Source organism: Pyrus communis, chromosome 3, assembly GCF_041283825.1.
Source record: "Pyrus communis isolate YQ-2024b chromosome 3, ASM4128382v1, whole genome shotgun sequence".
NCBI lineage: Eukaryota > Viridiplantae > Streptophyta > Magnoliopsida > Rosales > Rosaceae > Pyrus > Pyrus communis.
The window spans coordinates 9058869-9080702 of NC_142567.1; the positions used below are offsets into that span (position 1 = coordinate 9058869).

Genomic DNA, 21834 nt, shown 5'->3' on the forward strand with positions numbered 1-21834 from the left:
GCTTCATTTTGGCTTTTGAATCGTGAAAAATGGTTGAAAAACGAAGGAGAAAACAAGGTTTGAAATTTTCCCAGTTTTCCGGAGACGGCGCCGGCGACGGCGGCGGCGCCGGCGACGGCGACTGGCCGGAGAAGGAAGGGGAATATTCCGTTAAGTTTAACGGAATATTCCTAACGGCAGTGACGGCGTCAGTTAGGGAATATTCCGTCAGGTTAACGGAATATTCCTGACGGCGTCAGTTGACGCCGTCAGTGTGCAGTGCACGTGACTGCGCGTGGGGGCGCGTGGGTCAGTGACTGTTCAGGCGCGTGGGGGCGCGTGCGTGGTCCAAAAATTATTTTAAAAATATGGGTGTGATCCTGAGGTTGTGTAGATCACATTGGTATATTCAATTGTCCAATTTGAGCAATGTATGAGAAGTTATTACGAGAAGTTGCTTAGGTGCTTTTAAATTAATGTTTTCGTAACTTTGTTGCGTATAGGTGATTCGTTTCCCGAGGACGAACGTTCATACTCAAGGCAGGGGGGCTACGACCCTTCTAATTACCAGTGAGTGGGCTTTTGTTTTCCGTATATACCTATATACATATTAATTCCCAGAAATTAAATGGAAAAAGGGTTTGTTTTATGCCATGCATCATATGAATGTTGTTTACGCATCATCGCATGTATTAGTAGTGGCATACATATATATATAAATGTGTATTTGCTGCTGTGGACGCACAGGTGAGTGCCAGGTAAGCGGTGTTCACGTTATTATGCATTCCTGTTTATTATGCAATAGTAGTTTGAGATGCTTAGAGAGCTCATAATCTGCACCCCGGTGTTAGTGCTCCCGCCCAGGGCCAGGGCATAGTCCTTCACGTGATGTTCACCCGCACCACACGCTCGTCTTGGATCCAAGTTAGGTGCAAGCCTTGTCGTACAGACCACATTAGGTGGTTCCGACTCGTAGGTGACTGCGATTCTTCGCATAGTCTTCACGTGATCGTAGCACTAGAGCGTATATATATTACACCCAGTCTTGTCGTACAGACCACGTTAGGTGGTTCCGACTCGTGTGCAGATTCAGATGTTGAGTTGAGCGTGGAGCTCTATCTACAGCCGTACAGGTCACGTTAGGTGACTCCCGGCTGCCAGTTTATATGTGATTGATGTGAATTACGCTTGAGCATTTACATTTGATTATGAGATTCTGTTGTGTCATATTCTGGAGCATGAATGGCATATTATGGAGCATAAATGGCATATGTGAAGCATGATTGACGTACCTATACATACGTATATATGTTCATTTTCTGGGAAGTATACAGGTTTTACGGCGAGGGGTTAGAATGTATTTTGCTAAAGAGTTTTCAAAGAGCTTTGTTTTTGCCCACTCACGCTTTTGTTTTTGCGCCCCTCCAGGTTCTAGTGGTCTAGCAAGTTCGGTGGTTTATCCCAGAGGGCGTCCCGGCATTTCTGACAGACACTCACCATTGTAGGGTCACCTTCGGGTGTACATACATCGTATCTTTTCCTTTTGGACTGTTGTAGACTTGCTCTGAATTGTGTCTCACATACACTAGTACTTTGTATGCTATTAGGTTTTTAATTATTCGTACTTTCATATTACCTTCTTATTAGCTTCCGCACGCGCACATGGTTACGTCACCTTCGGGTGACGGCCAGCACGCCCTGATCTCGGTCGGGGTGTGTCAGCTTGGTATCAGAGCCTAGATTTGGCAGTCCTGTGTCTTTGTGAGTATTCTAATAGTTGGTGTCTTCTGTCAGAATCATGCCGCCTCGTCGGGAACCACGTCGCTCAGACGAGCCTAATTTCCCTGATCTTACTCAGTTGGGGGAAGTGATTGCTACAGCCCTTCAAACAGTGATGCGCCCTCCCCAGAGGACTCCTCTGGAGACCATGTATAACCTGAAGTTGGATAAGTTTAAAGGTAATGAGGGTCATGAAGGCGCAGAACGTTGGTTGGAACACATAGAGAAGACTTTTCGTGTGTTACATAACCAGGGGAACCTTCCTATGGAAAGGTGGGTTGAGACAACCTCTTGGTTTCTGGAGATGGAGTCTGCAGCTTGGTGGGAGCAAGAACTTCGTATGTTGACTCCAGCTCAGAGGACCGATTGGAATGTTTTCAAGGATGTGTTTCAAAGGAGATTTGTACCCCCTGAGTATATCGACCGTAAGAAACAGGAATTCACTGAGTTGAAACAGCGAAAGATGACGGCTAACGAGTATTATCGTAAGTTCACTGATTTGTCTCGTTACTATCCTGATGTCGCTGGTAATCCGGCGGAGATGCTTCGTCGTTTTCGCTTGGGCACTAAGAAGAAATGGCGTTCTATGGTGACTACTACTCACTGTGAGTCCTACCAGGAGTTCTATGAAATACTATTGAGGGTAGAGGACTCAGAGAATATGTCAAGTGATAGTGACGAAGAGAAAAACGGTAATCAGAAGAAAGACGACAAAGGAAAAGGTCAAACATCGTTGGGGCCTCGCCAAACTCAGAACTTTAAAAGGGGTGGTGCAAGTTCAAGTTCGTCTAGTGGTGGTTTCAGTGCCTCTGGACAAGGACGTGGAGGTAGGTTTTATGGAGGTGCTCGAGGCCAGAGACAAAGTGATGGTGGCCGAAACCGAGTTCCATTTTGCCATAGATGTAATAACCGACATTTCGGCGAGTGCAGACGTGGCAGCGGTGGTTGTTTCACGTGTGGACAGATGGGACATAGAGCGGTGAATTGTCCCCAGGGTCAGCAGCAGAAGCCGCAGCAGACCTTTATGCCGCCACCTGCACCGATTCGGCAAATCCAGGGTCCGAGTAATTATGGTCAAGCAGGTAGAGGTGGTGCCTATCACTATCAGGGTGATGCTGTTCCCTATGCCCCGGGACCGTATCAATACCCCCAGGACCCGTATTCACAAGGTGGTTATCCCCCATATCCCAGCAACTACATGCCGTATCCTCCAGCTCCAGTTGGTGGTTCTCAGTGGTACCAAGGAGGACAATATCAGCAGAGTGAGAATGCCACTAGTAGTGCAGGATCTTCGAGACAGATGGGTCAGCCCAGTCAGGGGCGTAGAGCTCAAGGTCGCGGTGTTCATGCGAGCAGAGGTCGTGGCGGACGACAGCAGGGCCAGGGGCGTATTCACAATATTTCCCTGCAGGATGCTCAGAACAACCCGGACTTGATTATGGGTACGTTAAATATTCTTGGTTATTTTGCTAGAGTCTTAATTGATTGTGGAGCTACACATTCCGTTATTTCTCATACATTTGCTCAATTGACGCAACCTCGCCCCACACCTCTAGGGTACGATTTAGAATTCGCAATGCCTAGAGGAGAGAGATGTGTTGTAGATTGTATGTACCCAGGATGTCCAGTGATAGTAGAAGGTGTTGTTATGCCCGCTGATCTTATCCCGTTAGATATTGTCGATTTTGATGTGATATTGGGCACAGATTGGTTGCACTTCTATCGTGCCAACATTGATTGTTACGGGAAAATAGTTACGTTTCACCGTCCTGGATTACCTGAAGTTACTTTTGTGGGTGAGCAGAGTGGGGTAAGACACGGCGTTATATCGGCTTTGCGAGCGAAGAAGTTGTTGTCTAAAGGTTGTCAGGGGTATCTAGCTCATGTGGTGCTAGAAGAGACCGTTCCTAACAGAATTGAGGATGTGAGAGTGGTTAGACACTTCCCTGATGTTTTTCCTGAGGATTTACCTGGTTTACCCCCAGATCGAGATGTGGAGTTCAATATTGAGTTGCTTCCAGGTACCAATCCTATTTCTTTAACTCCTTATCGTATGGCTCCTGCTGAGTTAAGGGAATTAAAAGTGCAATTACAGGAATTAGTGGATAAGGGATTCATTCAGCCTAGTACTTCACCTTGGGGAGCTCCAGTGTTGTTTGTGAGAAAGAAAGATGGGACTTTGAGGCTGTGTATCGACTACAGACAATTGAATCGGGTGACGATTAAAAACCGTTATCCATTGCCTCGTATCGACGATTTGTTTGATCAACTGAGAGGTGCTTGTGTATTTTCTAAGATAGACTTGAGGTCTGGGTACTATCAGCTGAAGATTAGTAGGAATGATGTTCCTAAGACGGCGTTCAGGACTCGTTACGGTCATTACGAGTTTCTGGTTATGCCATTTGGGTTGACGAATGCACCAGCAGCTTTTATGGATTTGATGAACCGGGTATTCCAGCCTTACCTGGATAGATTTGTCATTGTCTTCATTGACGATATTCTGGTGTATTCTAAGTCCAAAGCGGAGCATGTTCGACATCTTACTTTGGTGTTGAAGAGGTTGAGGGAACACCAATTGTATGCTAAGTTTAGCAAGTGCCAGTTCTGGTTAGATCAAGTCGCATTTTTGGGGCACATCATTTCTGCTCAAGGTATTCTTGTTGATCCTCAAAAGGTTGCAGCTGTGGAGAGTTGGGAGCAACCACGAACCGTCACTGAGGTGAGAAGTTTCATCGGTTTGGCGGGATATTATCGGAGATTCGTTAAGGATTTTTCGGTAATTGCCTTGCCACTGACGAGGTTAACAAGGAAAGATGTTAAGTTTGAGTGGAATGATAAGTGTGAGCAAAGTTTTCAGCAGTTGAAGCATTGTCTTACTAATGCACCTGTTTTGGCACTTCCAGACGATAGTGGTGATTTCGAGGTTTATAGCGATGCTTCCTTGAATGGTCTGGGATGTGTATTGATGCAGCATGGTAGGGTGATTGCTTATGCTTCGCGGCAGTTGAAAACCCATGAGACGAATTACCCTACACATGATTTGGAGTTGGCTGCTATCATCTTTGCGTTGAAGTTGTGGAGACACTATCTTTACGGAGAGAAGTGTAGGATCTTCACAGATCACAAGAGTCTTCAGTATCTCTTCACCCAGAAGGAACTTAATCTTCGTCAACGGAGATGGTTGGAGTTGCTCAGCGATTACGATTGCACGATTGATTATCACCCAGGTCGTGCGAACGTAGTAGCCGATGCACTTAGCAGGAAGTCACATGGCCGTATTAATGCATGGTACGCTAGTCGTATTCCTCTTTTGGTGGACTTGCGTGCTACGGGAGTAAGGTTAGAAGCAGAAGATCGAGAAGTAGCATTACTTGCTAATTTTCAAGTTAGGCCAATCTTAGTTGATCGGGTGCTTGAAGCTCAAGTAGCTGATGAACAAACTCAAGAACTAATTCGAGCTCGAGATCAAGGAAGGAGGCAAGATCTCAGAGTTCGTGATTCTGATGGCATGTTGATGTTAGAGGGTAGAATGTTCGTGCCTAGTAATGTGGATTTGAAGAAGGAAATTCTCGATGAAGCACATATCTCGGCTTATGCCATGCACCCAGGGGCAACTAAAATGTATCATACCATTCGACCATTTTACTATTGGCCGGGTATAAAAAGGGAGATAGCTGAGTATGTGAGCAGTTGTGCTGTTTGTCAGCAGGTTAAAGCAGAAAGAAAGAAGCCGTTTGGATTGTTGCAGCCGCTTCCCGTTCCAGAGTGGAAGTGGGAAAATATCACTATGGATTTTGTGTACAAGTTGCCGCGTACACATAATGGCTTTGATGGCATTTGGGTGATCGTTGATCGGCTCACTAAGTCGGCACATTTCATTCCAGTGAGAGAGAAGTATTCTTTGAGCCGGTTAGCAGAATTGTTTATCTCAAGGGTTGTAAAGTACCATGGTGTCCCTGTAAGTATTGTCTCGGATCGTGATCCACGATTCACATCGAAGTTTTGGGTAGCTTTTCAGGAAGCTTTGGGTACGAGACTACTTTACAGTACGGCGTATCATCCACAGACGGATGGACAGTCCGAGAGAACTATTCAGACTTTGGAAGATATGCTACGAGCATCGGTGTTACAGTTCAGTGATGCTTGGCACCAGCGGTTGGATTTGATGGAATTTGCCTACAACAACAGTTTCCATTCGAGCATTGGCATGGCGCCATTTGAAGCCTTGTATGGTAGATCTTGTCGCACTCCGTTATGTTGGTCAGAGGTTGGCGAAAGAGTCTTAGTAGGTCCGGAGATTGTCGAGGAGACTACTCAAAATGTTCAGGTAATTAGATTTAACCTGAAAGCAGCTCAGGACAGGCAGAAAAGTTTAGCAGATAGACATGCTACGGACAGAATGTATAAGGTCGGAGATTGGGTATTTTTGAAGCTTTCACCGTGGAGAGGTGTTGTGCGGTTTGGAAAGAAGGGAAAGTTGAGTCCCAGGTACATTGGACCGTACACGGTCACAGAACGAGTTGGTGAGGTAGCTTACAGGTTGGAGTTGCCTCCGGAGTTGGCTAAAGTGCATAACGTTTTTCATGTGTCTATGCTTCGACACTATGTTGCCGATCCATTGCATGTGATACCTCCTCAACCGTTAGAGATAAATCCAGATTTGACGTACGACGAGGAACCGTTAACGATCTTGGATTGGAAAGAGAAGGTTCTGAGGAACAAAACGGTGAATTTGGTGAAAGTTTTGTGGAGGAATCACTCGGTTGAAGAAGCGACATGGGAGACGGAAAATAGGATGAGGGATTTATATCCTAGATTGTTCTTTGACCGTTAGGGGTGTAATTAGTTGTTTTGAATTTCGGGACGAAATTCTATTAAGGTGGGTAGGTTGTAACATCCCGTCCCGGGATTATTAAAACGTACACTGAAATTACGATTTTACCCCTAGTTGTTATTTTTACGTGTAGTTTTGTGTTGTGTGGTGTGTAGGACCACACACACACACACACACTCCTACACCTCGTCTCACTCCCCCGGGATTCCCTCATTCCCTGTCTCTTCTCTGTCTTTTCCCTGTCTCTCTCTCACTCTCCCCGAGTTCTTCTTCTTCTTCCTTCTGCAAACACACAAACACACTCAAACCTTCACCAATCAAGAAACCAAGACCACCACCGTGCTCGTGAGGCTGAGAGGAGTCCAGTGGTGCCATTTTCAGGTAAGGATATCGTTGTTTTCACGTCGTTTCGACGAGGTCCGATTTGAACACTGTTCATGCAAGATTAATCTAGCTTGTTTTAGGAAATTCTAAGCTTGTAGTGGTGTTTGTGAGGTTCCTAGGAGCTTGGGAGTAGTTCGTTGGACGAGTTTGGACGTCGGGAAGGCTAGGTTCGAAAGTTGGCCGAGTTTTGACCTTGAAAACAGGTATGATCTAGCAATTTTTAGGCCTTGAAACTAGTCTATCGTGATTCTACTAGTCCTAAGCTTCATTTTGGCTTTTGAATCGTGAAAAATGGTTGAAAAACGAAGGAGAAAACAAGGTTTGAAATTTTCCCAGTTTTCCGGAGACGGCGCCGGCGACGGCGGCGGCGCCGGCGACGGCGACTGGCCGGAGAAGGAAGGGGAATATTCCGTTAAGTTTAACGGAATATTCCTAACGGCAGTGACGGCGTCAGTTAGGGAATATTCCGTCAGGTTAACGGAATATTCCTGACGGCGTCAGTTGACGCCGTCAGTGTGCAGTGCACGTGACTGCGCGTGGGGGCGCGTGGGTCAGTGACTGTTCAGGCGCGTGGGGGCGCGTGCGTGGTCCAAAAATTATTTTAAAAATATGGGTGTGATCCTGAGGTTGTGTAGATCACATTGGTATATTCAATTGTCCAATTTGAGCAATGTATGAGAAGTTATTACGAGAAGTTGCTTAGGTGCTTTTAAATTAATGTTTTCGTAACTTTGTTGCGTATAGGTGATTCGTTTCCCGAGGACGAACGTTCATACTCAAGGCAGGGGGGCTACGACCCTTCTAATTACCAGTGAGTGGGCTTTTGTTTTCCGTATATACCTATATACATATTAATTCCCAGAAATTAAATGGAAAAAGGGTTTGTTTTATGCCATGCATCATATGAATGTTGTTTACGCATCATCGCATGTATTAGTAGTGGCATACATATATATATAAATGTGTATTTGCTGCTGTGGACGCACAGGTGAGTGCCAGGTAAGCGGTGTTCACGTTATTATGCATTCCTGTTTATTATGCAATAGTAGTTTGAGATGCTTAGAGAGCTCATAATCTGCACCCCGGTGTTAGTGCTCCCGCCCAGGGCCAGGGCATAGTCCTTCACGTGATGTTCACCCGCACCACACGCTCGTCTTGGATCCAAGTTAGGTGCAAGCCTTGTCGTACAGACCACATTAGGTGGTTCCGACTCGTAGGTGACTGCGATTCTTCGCATAGTCTTCACGTGATCGTAGCACTAGAGCGTATATATATTACACCCAGTCTTGTCGTACAGACCACGTTAGGTGGTTCCGACTCGTGTGCAGATTCAGATGTTGAGTTGAGCGTGGAGCTCTATCTACAGCCGTACAGGTCACGTTAGGTGACTCCCGGCTGCCAGTTTATATGTGATTGATGTGAATTACGCTTGAGCATTTACATTTGATTATGAGATTCTGTTGTGTCATATTCTGGAGCATGAATGGCATATTATGGAGCATAAATGGCATATGTGAAGCATGATTGACGTACCTATACATACGTATATATGTTCATTTTCTGGGAAGTATACAGGTTTTACGGCGAGGGGTTAGAATGTATTTTGCTAAAGAGTTTTCAAAGAGCTTTGTTTTTGCCCACTCACGCTTTTGTTTTTGCGCCCCTCCAGGTTCTAGTGGTCTAGCAAGTTCGGTGGTTTATCCCAGAGGGCGTCCCGGCATTTCTGACAGACACTCACCATTGTAGGGTCACCTTCGGGTGTACATACATCGTATCTTTTCCTTTTGGACTGTTGTAGACTTGCTCTGAATTGTGTCTCACATACACTAGTACTTTGTATGCTATTAGGTTTTTAATTATTCGTACTTTCATATTACCTTCTTATTAGCTTCCGCACGCGCACATGGTTACGTCACCTTCGGGTGACGGCCAGCACGCCCTGATCTCGGTCGGGGTGTGTCATTTAGGAATTGCAATCCTTCCTCTACACCTATATCATATGTCCTTCTCCCTTTAGGTTTAGGAATTTGCCCTAAACACTCTTTCTAGAACACCTTATCTTATCCCTACAAGTATGCCTCACCTACCCTTCTAGAAGACCCTTAATCCTAGCCGTGCACTACCTATCCCATTCCCCTTTGGTTTCTACCTAGACTTAACCCTTTTTCCATGGGATTGTGCAATCCTTTTCCTTCACTAAGTGTGCATAATTAGCCTATATAAACAACCTTATGCCACACATTTAAATCATCCACTCACTCATTCATTCATTCATACTTTCAGCCATCAAACACCACAATTCACCCTACACCACCCTAGTGCCGCAAGCAAGGAAGGAAAGAGAGAAGGACTTGTGCAATCTACCATCCAAGGGAGTGCCGTGCATGCCATTGGAGTGTGGAGCATTTTCTTGGTTCTTTCTATCCTTAGTGATAAGGATAAACTTAATGATAAGGATAAAATTAAGTTTTAATGATAATGATAAAATTAAGGTTAAAATGAATAGTACCAGAATTGACTTTTTTAGTGTAAAAATTAATGATAAGGATAAAATTAAGGTTAAAATGAATAGTATCAGGATTGACTTTTTTAGTGTAAAAATGTGATTTTACAGTACCGGGGAGCTTTTCGTTAAAGTTCCCTAATTTGTTTTGATTTATTATTATTTTTTTCCTATATTTTTTTTTTGACTAAAAAGATGATTTTTTTTTTTTTTTGTTGAAAAGATGGAAATTTATTAAAGCCAAATGACAAGGTTTGCATCAACTGTAAGAATATAAAAAATCCGGCCCATCTCATCCTAAAGAAACTTTCCACCATGCTTGGTAGCAAACGAAGCCACCACGTGAGCAGCAAAGTAACCTTCTAGGAAGAACGAACCCAAACTTAGAAAAATCAAAATGCATAGCTAAAGAATCAATATCAAACATCACCCCTTCTAATATTGCATCCCGTTCCATTTGTCTATTAATCATACGAATCAACAATATTTTGTTTGCTTTGCTTAAGTTCTAGGATGGAATAAATAAATCTACAGCATATCAATACATAGTAAGAAATCGAGGGTATAAAAAACATTTTCCTACTTTTCTTGGTGCACTGCAGATGCTTTTGCAGTTACTACGACTAGGGCTCTAACCTATTTAGTCTGGCTTCTTTGATGCAATTATATCTCAAGTTAATCATGTATTTTATGTGAAAAAAGTAATACGTTGACAAACTACAGTGTGTAATTGAATTTGAGGAAGGGCTTGGTGTGATGATCAAAATTTTGGAATGGTTTTCGGTATTCAGGGCCAAATGACGAATTAGATGGTCCATATCCATATGGATTTTCAGAACAAAAACAACTGAAAAAAGCAGAAACAAAAGCAGATTCCTCCCCAAAGAATTTGTCAATTTCATCCTCCTCCTCCTGCAGCTCCTTGCATTTCCATTTCTCCACAAAACCCAATACTCAGTCTCAGTTTCACTCAAGTGTTCCTTCAGTTGCATTTACAAGTTTTCATAGTCTCCGATGTTGTATTTCCGTAAAGCTTAACACATTGGTGAATGCAAGATTAATTAGTTGTCGTTGTGAGTTGAATGTGGTGATATATTGTATGAATAATGGGTGAACTTAACGATACATGTATGCATAGAGACGATTTTCATGTCAAACCGAATGTTTAGGAACAGGCGATTGACCAAGTATATATAGAAGTAATTAGTGTTTGTAGAAAGTGTAAGTTGTACCAAGAAATCAACTTGGAATATCTAAGAGTTCGTTCAACAAAGTCGTTGTGTGGGAGCTCTATGCAGCCCTTGGCATGTTAATCTCCAGAATTTTGTTAATAGGCTGCTTCTGCCCTACTTTTTCTAGTGTTTCCCTTTGCTTTCACATGAATATACAAGTTTCCAACATTTTTGCTGATATTACTTCTCTTTTTGAGTGAATTGTTATTTTCTTGTATGTGTAAGAATATGAACCTCCTAGTCGTATAAACTGGATAATCCTCTTCATAATTTGACCTTTTTTGTCAGGCAAATTCCGCTGAAATGAGATCAAAACTTGCAAAACTTGGGGTGCCAGCTGTGCTTACTTATGGTCTGTTTGATACGGTTGCATATACCGCCTTTCTTGTCCTTGCATTTCTCGGGTACGAGAAAAGTACAAGGAACAATCCAGCAACTCATTATGTAACAAATGCTCAATTTTCTTTTGCACTCTGTTATGAATTTCATTTGGATGGGAATGGTTAGGTGACATTACCTGATACACCAGAAAATGTCTGGTTTTGGTATAAAAGCTTAATTGCAAAAAGGCATCTGAAAGGTTTGGTTTAGCTACTAAGAAAGTTGGGGAAGGATCAAACGTCTTAGGTTGAGATTACATATACAAGGGTGTTAGATTTACATAATGGGTTTACATAATGAGTTGTTGATGACCACATACACATTGAGAATTTAGCTTTTGTGTGTGTCAAATGAGGGAGTGGTTTTTTTTTTTTTTTTTTTGGTTACTAAGTGTAAGAAGTAACAAGAGAAGGAAATAGATCAAACTTCAAATTTTTGCACTTTGCTTGTTCTTATAAGAAGGAAATCGATCAGTTGTTCCAGTTTTATCTTCCAACTCTCTACTTTCCAATTGTATTTTGGTGTCATTCCATTTTAATCTTAGTTCCATTCCCTAACGTCAAACATTCGTACAAGCAAAATGTAGCATAGCAACACCAAGAAAATCATCTACAAGAGTTGATCCAACCCAGGTAGGACGCATGGGGGGTTATTAAAGACAAAGCTACTGAGATCCATATTAAAACTCCAGCAACTGACGAGCAACACAATTCTGCTCCCTGAAAACATGCTTCATGCTTAAGCTCAACTCACATCTAACCAATTAACTCATCAATGTTTTGCATTTGCTCACAATTGTATCAAGTATCAAGAGCATAATAGCTATCAACCAGATTTTGCTAGAACAAAGTAACATCAAACACCTCTGTCAATAAAATCTCCTTGTCCCAAATTGGTAGAGAACTTCACCCTCACCAATCTTGAACTGTCAACATTAAGCTTATATCTAACAAATATTAGGAGGTTCCCAAGCAATGGGAGCAAACTTCCATTAGGTTTATGGGGGAGAACCAACGCAAGCTTTCACTTGGTTCTCGACTTTTTTCATGTTTACTAACAAGCATGGAATCTGAAAGGCTAGTTGATTCGTAACTCAATATTTGAAAAATAGGAGTCAAATCAAAATGTTTATTTTTTATTTGTAGCACATTTGTAAATTTGGTTTAAAATTTAGTTACCTGATATTATCCTAATACAAATATCTTTTGACAAATAAAAAATACATACAAAGATAACTTTTGGGTGGTGGTATCCACACACTCATTTTTACCTTTCACACACCTCTATTATTTCCCAGCTGTCGATCAATTGAAACACTTAAATAACATAAATTAATAAGTGATGGCTGTGAAGTAGAAATTAGTGTGTCAAAAGGCCACAAAACTAAACAGATATCCAAAAATACCACAACACACAAGAGTCACTCAGTACATTTCAGCTGCAAATGAAAATTACAAACACTGGGATTTGCGTCTCTATTGCTGAGAGATTCTTTGTGATCGATGGCAATGGCGGACAATGGCAGTCGTCTGCAAATGCACAACCGCGAGGAGGAGCTTCTTCTGCTTCAGAGAAATCAGTTTCTTCGATAAGCCCGACCGCCGAAACCTCCTCCGAAACGTTTCGACCCTTCCGTCTTTAAAAAAGGCCTCTTCACTCGTTGCAGCACACCCCTTGCCGGAAACAATATTCTCAGGTTTATCTCACACAATTACGGGTTTTTTTTTTCCGTTTTCTTTTCAGTTGCACGGTCTGTTTGGTTCCCAAGAAAACGCAGGAAAATTTATAAATCTTTTTAGCTTCTGCAGAGTTTACTGAAGTTAATAATTGACTAGGTTCAGTTGGGTTGTTGTTAAATTCAAAACAATGAAATTTAGACGCGAATGCTTTTAATCAATTTGACAAGAAGTTTCTGAGCTAGTTTATTGCTTTTGAATGTTCAAATTGGATCGTATAAATGTGTATGTGTGATAATTAGATGATTTGTTGCTTGCAGCATGGATGCACGAGAGAATTCGAGGTGCTCGATATTGCCATCTTCCCGAGATAAGAGAATTCCCATATATGTGATGATGCCTGTCGATGCCTTCTGCAGTGATGGTACGGGGGCGTCCAAGGATTAGGAAGTAAGTTTTATTATGACTTTTTGTTGATGAGGCTATGATGCATTTTCATTCTTAATTTAGTTGTTATACTCTTTTAAATGACGGAGTATGATTAGCTACAAGGTTGTAGCTAACTATTTTGGTCTCTTCCCAATTCAAGTTATATAAATGTATGTCTCAAAATGTTTCTAAATTAATTTTTTTAATTTAGTTTCCTTTCAAGTGAGACAGAAACTCCTTATATGTTGCTCGATTTACTGTTGTTTCAGAATCAAGGCCTTACTGTAGCTCTAAAAGCACTTAAGTTGGCAGGTGTCCACGGAATTGCAGTTGAGGTTTGGTGGGGAATCGTAGAGCGTTTCTCTCCTCTTGCAAATGATTGTTCTCTATATGAAGAGCTTTTCAAACTGATTTCTGACTCAGGTTAGGTTTTTTGTAGTTACATGTTGCCTTGTCTTTTCACTCAAATGTTAACTCTTCTTCTAGCAGAAAAGGGGGTGTAACTCTTCCACTTTGGATCATAGAGGTTTATCTTCTTTGATATTTTGAAATCCCATTTGAAGTTATTAGTCTGGTACAATGCACATGGATGTATTGGAACGCTTAATTTACCCGGTTATACTAACATAACCCATTTGGATGACTAGAGATAATATCAACGTTTCTTCAGTTTCCTGCTCTGCAACATGCTATGGTACTGTGCTCCCCATTAGCATACTTGATTTTAGCTTTGATGTGCATAAAAAGTTTATCTTTGCAAAGGGATGTGGCAAAAAAACGAAAGTTTGGCCTTCATTACGCGCCCATCAGTTTGAATCCTGAATTTAGATAAAGAAGTTGACCTCTTCTGTTTTTTTTCCTCCCAGATTGGCGATCAGAATAAGCATATATATTATCGAGACCAAAATGGATTTTCCAATGATGATTATCTTACACTCGGAGTTGACCATGTTGCTCTCTTTTGTGGCCAGACTGCACTCCAATGTTATGAAGATTTCTTGTCAAGTTTTGCTAAGAAATTTGAATCCTTAATTGGAACTGTGATAGAAGAAATTAGTGTTGGTCTTGGTCCTTCTGGTGAATTTAAGTATGTTACAGTTACACTAGAACTAGAATATGAAGCTAGTCCAATGATTTCTTATGCAACATTGTTACATTGCTCACACAGATATCCTGCACATACTTGGTAGATGGAAGTTTCCTGGAACCGGTGAATTCCAGTGCTATGACAAGTACATGTATGTTAAAAATCTTTCATTCCTCTTACGGAAATTTGGTTGCTATTGAATTTTTACTATTTACAACCTTCTTCCTTTTAGGATGGGTGACCTAAAGATGGCTGCACGCAATGAAGGAAAACCTCAGTGGGAAGAGAAGGGACCACAAAAGGCTAGCTGTTACAACAGTCTCCCATATGAAGTTCCTTTCTTTGGAGAGGGAGAGGAAAGCTTTCTTTCTGATTATGGGTGTTTTTTCCTTCTATGAAAGCAGCTTGCTTAATTATTTCCCAAGAAAAATTTCTGCATAGCTAAAGCCTAGTGTAACTTGCATGACATAATTGCTTTTATCGTTCTATTCATGCACATTTCATCCTCAAACTACCACTTAGAATAAAATGCAAACGCTGAATTGAAGTTGTGTTTCTTTAGCCATGCAACATTTCTGTGTAGGTGCATGTAAACAACATGGGCCTGCAATATATAGTTTCGATCTTTACTGGAACTTTTCTTATAACTAACTCTATTTGCTTTTAGGGGTTGTACTTGCAGACTGTTTGCTACTTAAGTCTTAACTACTCTTACGCAACATGATTAAAAAGTAGATACGTTTTAATGATTTAATATGAAGTCATGACAAGGGAATGGGTTTTTAAGAAACTGCACTAAATTAATGCAATTTGTTTAAGAATTAAAATGCATTGATGCTTGTCTTCTAGAGAAAAAATAAAAAAAAATCATCATAGGATGTACTGGTTAGTAAACTAAGGACACTTATGGAGTATAAGTGGAAAATTAAATTATATTATGGTTCTTTATCATGCAATACTTGGCATAACATGATTAAACTTATTGGAAAACACTGTGGAGCTTGGGAGATCTGACAGTGGCTTGACTTGCTGTAGGAATGGTATGGTGGTAGGTTGCTCCATCATGCAGATGATATTCTTGCAAAGGCAGCTAACATTCTGAAGAAATATCAAGAAAACAAGCAAACTTCAATTATATAGCCATCTAAAATTGGTGGAATATATTGGTGGTATCAGGCGATAGCACACCCTGCTGAACTTACAGCAGGATACTACAACACCGCTGTTAGAGATGGTTATGATCCTGTTGCTTCACTTTTGTCTCGTCATGTAGCTACTTTGTATGTTCTGTAAGATTCTAAGTTTTAAGGTTCTGACTGGAATTTTGTTCATTGTCCAACCTGATAATTAGGGTTTCTTAGACATCCGCTTGATTTCAAATGTATCTTTTCTACCAAGTTCACATACTAAATATCTTATTCCAGCTGCTTAGAAATGATGGATGGTGATAACCCGGCATCCTGTCTTTGTAGCCCAGAAGGATTTACTCCCAACAGGTACGAGGCCTGTTGATAAATAATGCTTCCTTAGGTTATTGCTTTGTTGGCACTTATTTTGGACTTACTTTAGATATTTTTTGTATAATTTAAGCTTTTAAGTTAGGTAGGACTAGACCATGCAGCTGTGCTTGGCACGGCAGGTTGTACTATTGATCAGTTTTATAGGTTTCTTTTAGTATTTTATAATGCATTATGAGGTAAATCTTTAGTTTTAATTGGGTTGCCTTGCCCAGATAATAAAGAAGAAACAGATGACAAGTTCATCAATAATCATTTTCTGTTTTATTGAAATTTGGAATACAATTATTAATAGAAAACAAATATAGAATTGCATCACTATACCGTATATCAGTATCTTACTACTTTGGATTGCCAGGGTCTGTTAATTTGCAACGCTGGGTGGTGGTAGTGGTGGCTTGCTGATGGCTTTCTTCTATAAAATGTCTGGCCTTATGCTTTGTTTATTGTATATTTAAAATATTATACAATTCCAATGTAATCTAACATGATTCGATTTGCACCAGATATGGAGTGTTTCAAAGAAAAGGGTACATTTGATCGGGAGAAATACCGATGGAACAATTTGACAGGGTAAATTCATCCTTCGCTCAATAACAAAAGAAAATTTCAGGTACCATTTATTTCTGTTAGACATGTATTGGATTTTGGAAATGTCATATAACTAGAAACACATGGCTTCTGATAGCATTTAATAGTTAACCACTTTTTCTTTTGCCCATTCTGTCCTGTGTATTCACACGTTTGCTTTTCTCCTGCAGTTTGGTTTATGGCAAATACATGCTAACTGTTACCATTCCCAGGCCGAAGCAGTAAGATCGTTTACGTATTTCAGAATGAATGATAAGATCTTTAGGGCTGAAAATTGGAGTAACTTCGTTCCTTTTGTTAAAGAGATGAGCACAAATTGGTAAAGCAGACAAAAAACCCAACTTACCAGTAAGTTTATTGAACAACCTAGAGGAGCAGCCTAACTGCCTTGAGCTGGAATAACTTCCTGATATTTTGACTGAAATAACCTTGTGTTCCCATGACAAGCATTCTTGAGCTGGAAGTGTAAATTTTTTGAAATGGATTTGGTTGGCGGTAGAAACTGAATGCTTTACTACCAAATATGGGAAGAATAATTGGAATTGCAATTTTGGTACTACTGGTCTCATTACATTGACAAATCCAGGTACGACATTTCAATTTTAGGAATATCGTTATATTCTCATATCTGTCACTATGAGAAGATAATGTAGTCTTTGCAGATTGAGAACAACAATAAGAAAATGGATCCGAAAATGTAGAGAACAAAAAGAACTAAGATTTCATTCCTCCACAGTCCTTCAAATACTTGGTCTTGATTTTGGTGAGTGTGATTGCGGCATCTTTCATGTTAATCCTCTCTCCCGGCAATGCTGCAGAGCAAGCTAAAGCTAATCTCATAACGGATAATAAGCAATCCCTTTTGCTCACGAAATCACCATCTTCCTCCGCCCCAAGTATATCGGCATCCACAACTTCACCTATTGCAGCATCTGGAAATAATGAATCTGCAATCCATTGCTTTAAATCCATTTCCGCAACAAACATCTCGTCTGTTGGCTTCCTTTTTGTGAATGTCTCCATGAGCACAATACCAAAACTATACACATCCCCTCTAGTCGAAACGCTTCCTTCCATCCCATACTCTGCAAAATTTGTATGTGAATTTAGTTATACATTATAAAAAGAAAATTATAACTCCTAATAAGGCCAACATATACAAAATTAAGAAAATACATCACCTGGAGCCATATATCCAACTGTGGCTAGGGTCATGGTTTCTGTCATCGAATCTCCACTGCTGATGAGTCTTGCAATGCCAAAATCAGCAACATGTGCAACCATATCTTCATCTAGTAGTATATTGCTTGGTTTCACATCACAATGAACAATAGGTATCGAGTAACCGTGATGAAGATATTCTAGTGCAAATGCAACATCTTTCATTATGTCTAACCTCTGCAGGATATTCATGGAGCGGTTTGGAGAATACAACCAGTTTTCGAGGCTTCCATTAGGCATCAATTGAAGTATCAGGGCTTTGAAATCAAGTTCATCGCAGCAACTTATGATTTTAATAAGATTCCGGTGACGGATATTGCTTAGCATTTCACATTCCTTATCAAAACTCTTGAATGCCCCTTCTAGCTGTAAATTGAAAACCTTGACGGCGATATCTATCCCGTCTGAAAGTGTTCCTTTGTATACTGAACCAAAACCCCCTGTGCCTAGTAAGTTACTCTCATGAAATCCATTTGTTGCCCTTACAAGTTCCAGGCGCGAAATTCTTCTCCAAAGAACTTGATGTAGCGAGGCAGTTTCTCTAACAACTTGGACATTCCTTTTCTTGCATAGTATCAGAATCAATGCAGCGACTGCTAGGAGTATTACTGGTATGACCCCTGAGATGATATATTTAGCTTTCCTCCAATTCGGCTTAACTTTTGTTGTATTTTTGCACAGGGGAACATGGAGTCGGAAAGCATCGCAGAGTGCATCGTTTGATACAAATGAATCAGCAGAGAAGTTTTTGAAAGGCACGCCGATTGGAATTTCTCCTTGGAGTTTGTTGAAAGACAAATTCAGATGCTTGAGATACAAGAGTGCTTCCAATGACTTTGGGATCTCTCCAGATAGATTGTTTTTGGACAAATCCAAGAATTCTAGGCTTAGCAAGGTTTTAAATGAACTGGGAATAGGGCCTTCTAAATAATTGTTTGCCAAGGACAATTTAATCATTTTTTGAAGACCACCAATGCTACCGGGAATGTTTCCGGAGAAGTGGTTATTTGATAAATCTATATCCACCACATCTTTCAACCTTCCGATGTCTTCTGAGAGTGGGCCAACTAGAGAATTGGATGACAAGTTTAGGTGCAGTATAGACTTGAGTTCCCACAAGGAAGATGGTATTTTTGAAGTTAGCAAATTGGACTCTAACGATAGATTTCTTAGAGCTACTGACAAAGTACCCAAGCAGGAAGGAATAGAACCAGAGAGCCGATTACGACCCAAACCTAACACGGCTAGGTTGTTTAATTGACAGAGTTCATACGGGATATGTCATTGCAGTTCATTATCATACAAAAACAAACCTTGGAGATTTTTTAGCCTCTGTATTGAAGTTGGAATTGCTCCACTCAACTGATTGATTTCCAGGTGTAGTTCTATCAAGCTGCTCAAGTTGGCAATATCAACGGGAATGTTACCCCTGATGTTGGAAATGCTTAAATCAAAATATGTGAGTGGCGTAGAGAGATTCCCACGAAAAGCTGGAATCGTGGTGTTTAATGGATTACCTCCCAAGTCTAATTTTGTCAAATTTCTAAGATTAAACAAGCAAGAGAGAGTAGAAGCATCAATCGTCAAATGATTCCAGAACAAGAAAAGAAGCTCGAGGTTTTTCAAGGAACAGAGTGTGATGGGAAGAAACCCGGTAAATGAGTTTGTGTCCATGTCTAGGACCCTGAGCTTGGAAGCATTGGAGAAGTTAGGGATTGGCCCAGCCACGAGCTTATTGGTGGATACAACAAAGAATTCTAGATTTGGAACGTTAAGACCTATGTTTGCTGGGAGGCCACCTGAGAGCTGATTTAAAGTAAGCGCTATTACTCTAATCATGGAGTTATTGAAGAGTTTGGATGGGATGATGCCATTGAGATTATTAACACTCAGTTTCAAAACCTCTAACTGCGGAAGATCACCAATCTCATATGGTATTGTACCTGTCACAATTTCAGCACGTTTGCATTAACTTTGGAACTTCAGTTTAACTAAAAACTAAAAATGAAATGATTGTAAAACACCCCCAAATTTATTACCTGCTAAATTATTGAAACTAAGAAAAATCTCGGTTAAGTAGGTCAAATTGCCAAGACTTTTGGGTATGCTTCCACGGAAATTGTTATACCCTAATGCAATTACACGAAGCTCTTTGCATTGCCACAGTTTGGAGGGAATCAAACCGTCAAGCTGGTTTTGATTCAAATTAATTTGTCTAATACTCGAAAGATGCTCACACATATTGTCCGGAAGACTACCACTCATGTTGTTTCGAGATAGAGCCAAAGTAGTCAAAGAAGATATGTTAAGGATAGGTACAAAAGCAGAGCCTTTTAGGGCATTGTGCTGCACAAACAACTCCTCCAGCTGACCTAAACTGCCTATCTCGTTCGGAAGTTCTATAAAATCAATCCGTATATATATTAAAATCATGTATAGACATAGGAGCAGCTTATTAGTAGAAATCCCGTTGTACCGTAGCAAAAGAGGGAGAACATCATAAGGACCATGTACTCACTATATAGGACCTCTTTTTGGCTCCCAAATATGAGGGTCTTACACAGTAAATATACATTCCTACGATAGTCCACATCTCATTTTTCGCTAAAGTGGAACAAGATCCCTGCTAAGAAGGGCCATGTATGTATAGATGTAATAAAACCTAAGTCATGTAGTATACCTTCGAACTTATTGTCGTCAAGGTATATGCCCTTCACCATTGTTAAGTTGCCTATTTCTCTGGGTATGCTACCTGTTAAATATGTGCATGCATTCCAACAAAAAGGAAGGAAAAAAAAAACAAACGAGATGATTGTTATACATCTTATATATATATATAGATGTTAAAATGAAACAAAGTTGTTAAAATGTAATCATGAAGCAAGCAACATTAATTTATATTCCTAGGTGGTTGGTAATGGTGGTACGTACGTACCTGATAGTTGGTTCCTTCTCAGATTAATTATTTCGAGTGCAGATAAGTTGAAGATAGCAGCGGGTATGAAACCAGAGAAGCCATTACCGTACAATTTGATGGTTTGAAGTTTAGGAAAGGACCCAAACCACGAAGGAATGGTTCCCATAAAGCTGTTGTTTCCAAAGTTAATCGCCTTCAACCGGCGCAAACGAGACAGTTCTTGGGGCAGGGGACCATGAAAATTATTATTTTGAAGGCCCAACTCAACGAGAAATGAGAGGTTGCCAAGATGCGGAGGAATAACTCCGGCAAGACCCATGTACGAGAGATTTAAGGCCGTGACTCTGTGGTGGCGAGCACCGCAGGTAACGCCAACCCAGTTGCAAATGTTGGAATTGGAGGCAGAGGACCAGTTGGCGGTCAAGATGTTTTGAGGGTCACTAGTGATGTGAGCCTTGAGAGCAAGAAGCGCAGACTGATTTGTGCTGAAATTGGTATGAACTATTGCTAATGCACCTGCAGTTAAGTAATTAGCCATAATCATCATATAGATATAAAACAAGCAGTGAATCATCGACAACATTTTTGACAGTAGGAAACGACTTCTCTCCTTAATTGTCTTTCGGTGTAAATTCAATCGAAAACTAGAACTCATTACATTCACATAAATAGGGAAACAAGGTGTTACATATCAAACACACACCATTCATTTTTTGCTGATAGTGCAGGTAGGTGAGGAGGAATGGTGACTGCGATGTAAGAGAGATTAAAGGCCACGACTTGAAGGTGGTTTACCAACCCAGTTGAGTGAAATAACTTTGTGTTCCCATGACAGGCGTTCTTGAGCTGGAAGCGTAAATTTTTCAAACGGATTTGGTTGGTCTCATTGCATTAAAAAATCCAGGTACAGCATTCAATTTTTTGTCAAGGGCATGTGTAGCAGTTTGCAAGTGAGCAATCAATGCTAAGGATGTTTTAGTCTGTGGTGGTGATATTTGGTAATTGGTGCTGCGGCCGACGAGTTCTGTCCATTTTGTGGGCACAGCTGGAGATGCCCAAATGTGAAATTTTAGTCTTCAGTTCACCATCAAAACAAACACCATCATAAATTTCAAGATTGATATTTAATGATGACACACATTTTGATTCAAATGCAAATGCATATGCAAATGCGACCAAACACATGACAGTTACATTCTTCCGGATGAAATGTTTTCGACGACGTTTACATATAATCAAGCTCTAGTTGAACACTCTTTGGATTCGAAAATCATCTAAACTTGGCCAATTAGTTTTTCTGAACA

General features: G+C 40.7%; 2 protein-coding genes, 1 long non-coding RNA gene and 2 pseudogenes across 5 annotated transcripts; 3 read left to right on the forward strand and 2 right to left on the reverse strand.

Annotated features, from left to right (window-relative positions):
* Positions 1-1762: 1762 nt before the first annotated feature.
* LOC148697872 (uncharacterized) lies at positions 1763-7791 on the forward strand. The gene is made up of 2 exons (XM_088690238.1): positions 1763-3200; positions 7721-7791. Exons 1-2 carry the CDS (start codon positions 1778-1780, stop codon positions 7789-7791), a joined length of 1494 nt encoding a protein of 497 aa, XP_088546364.1. The 5' UTR covers positions 1763-1777.
* A 4803-nt stretch (positions 7792-12594) lies between these two features.
* Positions 12595-14611, forward strand: LOC137714876 (inactive beta-amylase 4, chloroplastic-like; annotated as a pseudogene). Its single transcript, XR_015960625.1, has 6 exons — positions 12595-12788; positions 13089-13218; positions 13467-13620; positions 14064-14284; positions 14366-14435; positions 14517-14611. The product of XR_015960625.1 is annotated as an inactive beta-amylase 4, chloroplastic-like (transcript).
* An 81-nt stretch (positions 14612-14692) lies between these two features.
* On the forward strand, positions 14693-16948 carry LOC148697873 (uncharacterized). The gene is made up of 5 exons (XR_015960626.1): positions 14693-15564; positions 15709-15780; positions 16160-16225; positions 16308-16414; positions 16563-16948. It is a non-coding gene; the product is annotated as an uncharacterized LOC148697873 (long non-coding RNA).
* Positions 16949-17106: 158 nt separating this feature from the next.
* Positions 17107-17469, reverse strand: LOC148697874 (putative receptor-like protein kinase At3g47110). The gene has a single exon (XM_088690318.1). The coding sequence runs from the start codon at positions 17467-17469 to the stop codon at positions 17107-17109; it is 363 nt and encodes a 120-aa protein (XP_088546444.1).
* A 63-nt stretch (positions 17470-17532) lies between these two features.
* Positions 17533-21184, reverse strand: LOC137721668 (uncharacterized; annotated as a pseudogene). Its single transcript, XR_015960624.1, has 4 exons — positions 20549-21184; positions 20294-20365; positions 19653-20012; positions 17533-19556 (listed from the first exon to the last, which is right to left on the reverse strand). The product of XR_015960624.1 is annotated as an uncharacterized LOC137721668 (transcript).
* Positions 21185-21834: the final 650 nt, after the last annotated feature.

Excerpts from the sequence above, each read along its gene's own strand:
- LOC148697872 (XM_088690238.1), top strand. The coding sequence starts at position 1,778 with ATGCCGCCTCGTCGGGAACCACGTCGCTCAGACGAGCCTAATTTCCCT. Across the intron at positions 3,201-7,720 it reads CAACCCGGACTTGATTATGG|GTGATTCGTTTCCCGAGGAC; the intron begins GTACGTTAAATA and ends TGTTGCGTATAG.
- LOC148697874 (XM_088690318.1), bottom strand. The coding sequence starts at position 17,469 with ATGGAAGGAAGCGTTTCGACTAGAGGGGATGTGTATAGTTTTGGTATT.